Genomic DNA, 4,185 nt, shown 5'->3' with positions numbered 1-4,185 from the left:
TAATTTGAGAATATGTTTGTATGATCAATTCCCATGAATCCCCTATGAACCCATGACAACCTAGTGCTTTTAATCAATTGTTTACACCTCTTTTTAATCATCTTGCTTGTTTACTTTTCTTGTTATTTAGTTTAGTGATCTTCTTATATCAACCCAAATTGTGACACCCCTAGACACCACTACTTGCAATCGAAAATCCTACATCCATACCCGTCCCTTGGGATCCGACCTTTACCTACCTCTTTACTAATAGTAGAGTTGTTTGTGAAGATTATAAATATTGTTTTGGTTTAGGTACTCCTAACGACAAGTAACCGAAATCTAAGCTCAAAGCGGACCGATCAGATTTATAAAGGGTTCTAAGGTCTCGGGTAAAACCTCATCCTTTTCATTAAAAACGGGCCCAACATCATCCACGGTGGGTGTGTCATCTACTTCAAGGTCGCCAGTCTCCAAATTTTCCATTGGGATGACATCAAGGGGAATTTTAAAAGAAAGAGTCGGATCATCGTCATCATCATCCAATAATTCGAAATCATTATATTGAAAAGACTCACATTGGGGAGGTAGAAAGGCAAAATGAGAAAAGATAGGCTCACGTGGTCTCGGTTTCTCGTGAGAATTTTTTCCCAAACGAGCCTGTAACACTTTAAGCTCCTCTTCGATGCGCCAATAATGGAACTGGCGTGCTAATTCCCGGCATTCGGAAGCCATGAAATCTAAGAAATTCCAAATTTCCGGTCCAATCATGTTGTAGAGACTCCCATTACTCAGCTTTAGAGCCAATTTACGGGTCACGGAATCCATGCCACCAAGCACAAAATGACCCAAGTAATCCCCATCAAGGACATGTCCAAGGGAGATGAGACCATCGCAAAAGTAGTAGAATCGATCAAGATAGTCAGGAAAAGGCTCATCTTGGAGTTGTGTGACAAATTCGTAACTCATTATGAAGGGCCAAGATTTATCACCTACAAAATAGGCGCTAAAACTACTAAGAAACCATGAGGAGATCTCAAGGAACAAGTGTTCCTCGAGACAAAATAAAATAAGATAAAATTCAACAACTAATTACCAAATAAAGCCATCTCCCCGGCAACGGAACCAAAATATGATAGGCTATCGCACACCTATGCAACGATAATATTTATATCCTAGCAAAACAATGAATGTAGTACGTAGAGGTCGAACCACAGAGAGACGGGAGTTGTTAATTAGTTGTTATGGATTGAACTTTTATCTCGGTAAGTTAACGATTGATTGATTGGTTTGGTTTGATGAAAGAAAACAATAATGATAAATAAATAGTCTAGGGAGGTCGGGTCACACATGCTAATTATGTAAATGCTCATGTCAAATTAGGAAGTTGATTTTACGATAAATGTTTAGGCTTAGAGACACCCACCTCACGATATTAGTGTCAAAAATAGACCGAGTCCTAGAGAAACTCTCGTTTATGACTAGGTCATCCTACTACACATGCTTAGTCTAATCCGATTCCGTACCTCTTGACTTATAGAGTGAATTAACAAACTTAATCTACGATTACGGCCAATAACCAAAGATTAAACACTGTGGCGTAAACATGTGATAGAAACAATTAGACAATATTAACTTATCCTTATTTTGACATTTACATATTACTTAATCATGCATGACTTCCCTTACTCCTTAGACAAGTGAAACTACTCTAACATGGCGAAAATGCAAACTAAACTAATGACAAATGAAATGATGAACATAATGAAAATAGGAATAGGAATACCTTGCAATGGAAATGGAAATGGAACTTGGAAGAACAATAGTTGAAATGTAAATTGTAAATGAACTTGAATGGAAATTATATTTAAATGCTTAAGGTAGAATATTTGTAACATAAAACTAAAAATAAATCTAATCTAAAATAAACTAAACTAAAGACTAAACTAACCTAAGCTTAGAGAGAATATTATGTGAAAAATGTATATGAAATGGCGTGTCAAATGGTTGTGTCGAGTCCCCTTTTTATAGGACTCAAGTTGAAACGTAAATAACACAAAATCACACGTCCCCGATCGGGGACAAGCCACCCCGATCGGGGTTACCACTATCCGGGTAATTCCCAATTAATGCATGATTAAAGTCTTGTGGAATCCAAAGTTTGTTGTTAATGTGCTTTTAATCTCCGATTTTAAGATCCTTTTAGCATCTTATGAAGCATCCCATGTTGAGCATCCTAAGAGCTTTGTGTGGACTTTGCATTTGGGCTTGGCTTCCTTTGACTTTGATTTTCATTTTCTCTTTTCAATCCACAACATTTGTTCATGCAAGTCCAAACATTACTTCAAGTTGGTCCATCTTACTTCTTTGTTAGCCAAGCTTCTAGCTTACTTGCAATTGTGTAGGATTAAACTCCTAAAAGCTCATATACCTAAAAAATGTGGCGAAGCATGCAAAATACAACTAGGAAGCAATATTAGCTCAAAATCACCAAGTTTAGTGTATAATGACATACAAAATGGAGCTAACATATGGGGTTCAAGTGTATATAAAATGGACTTATCACATATATATATATATATATATATATATATATATATATATATATATATATATATATATATATATATATGTGTGTGTATATATATATATGTGTGTATATATATATGTGTGTATATATATATGTGTGTATATATATACACACATATATATATATATACACACATATATATATATATATACACACATATATATATATATATATAGATATATATATATGCACTAATACGTGAAATCTCTTAATAAAACTTGGTTTGTGACATACCATCCCCCTAAAAAGAAGGTTACGTCCCCATAACCTAACTCATACCTGATCAAAAAGGTGTGGGTACATCTCTTTCATCGTATCTTCCGCTTCCTAGGTTGCTTCCTCGACATTATGGTTAGACCATAAAACTTTTACTAGCACAATTTCCCCATTTCTTGTTTTCCGCAACTTCCGATCAAGAATTTCTTTGGGAACTTCCACATAACTCAAGGACTCGTCCATCTCTATGACCTCTGGTTCGAGTATGTGAGAGAGGTCAGTCACATACTTCCTCAATTGTGACACATGAAACACGTTATGAACTCTAGCTAGAGCTGGAGGTAGTCCCAAACGGTAAGCTACTTCCCCAACTCTATCAAGAATTTCATACGGTCCTATATATTTCTGGCTCAACTTGCCTTTTTTCCCAAATCTGATAACACCCTTCATCGGTGACACCTTTAACAAAACCTTATCCCCGACTGAAAATTCTATATCACTCTTTTTCAAGTCAGCATTGCCCTTTTGACGGTCTTGTGCCGCTCTCATTTTCTGACGAATAACGTGCACTTGCTCCACCATCTCTTGTATCATCTCAAGTCCCAAAACCACCGAACCGGTCACGTCATCCCAACATACAGGACTCCTTCATTTCCTCCTATACAACACCTCAAAAGGTGACATCCCGATACTAGCATGATAGCCGTTATTGTATGAAAATTCTATCAAGTCCAATCTATCTTCCCATGATCCACCACATTCTAGTAAACAAGCTCTCAGCATGTCTTCCTAGGTTTGGATAGTTCGTTCAGTTTGCCCATCTGTAGCTGGATGAAATGCAGTACTCATCTTCAAAGTAGTACCCATAGAACCTTGTAGTTCTGCCAAAACCGTGAAATGAACCTCGAATCCCTGTCAGATACAATATCCTTAGGCACCCCATGTAGTTTCACTACATACTTGCAGTAGGCGTTAGCTAAATCTGCTTTGTTCCAAGTATCCTTCATTGGTATGAAATGAGCGCTCTTTGTAAGACGATCAACGAAAACCCATATCATATTGTTTCCCTTCTTAGTATGAAGTAACCCTATGATAAAATCCATGGAAATGCTTTCCTACTTCCATTCTGGTACCTCTAAAGATTGCACCTTATCTTGAGGTCTTTTGTGCTCTCCTTTCATTCGCTGGTAAGTCAAACATCACGCCACAAATTCTGCCACCTCCTTTTCCATACTCGGCCACCAGAAGGTCTTCTTAAGATATTTATAAAGTTTATCTCCTCACGGATGTATAGAATAAGGAGCATTATGTGCCTTAGTCAAAATATTTCGCTTTAGCTCTACGTCATCTGGTACACACCATCTCCCTTTCAATCTTAGGCTTCCATCTATATGAATTTG

At 37.1% G+C, this 4,185-nt stretch overlaps 1 protein-coding gene across 1 annotated transcript; it reads right to left on the bottom strand.

The window, feature by feature from the left end:
- Nucleotides 1-2,896: 2,896 nt before the first annotated feature.
- On the bottom strand, nt 2,897-3,367 carry LOC141651528 (uncharacterized). Its single transcript, XM_074459236.1, has one exon. The coding sequence runs from the start codon at nt 3,365-3,367 to the stop codon at nt 2,897-2,899; it is 471 nt and encodes a 156-aa protein (XP_074315337.1).
- Nucleotides 3,368-4,185: the final 818 nt, after the last annotated feature.

This window comes from Silene latifolia, chromosome 1 (assembly GCF_048544455.1).
Source record: "Silene latifolia isolate original U9 population chromosome 1, ASM4854445v1, whole genome shotgun sequence".
Taxonomy (NCBI): Eukaryota; Viridiplantae; Streptophyta; class Magnoliopsida; order Caryophyllales; family Caryophyllaceae; genus Silene; species Silene latifolia.
This window is presented reverse-complemented; position numbering and strand designations above follow the sequence as displayed.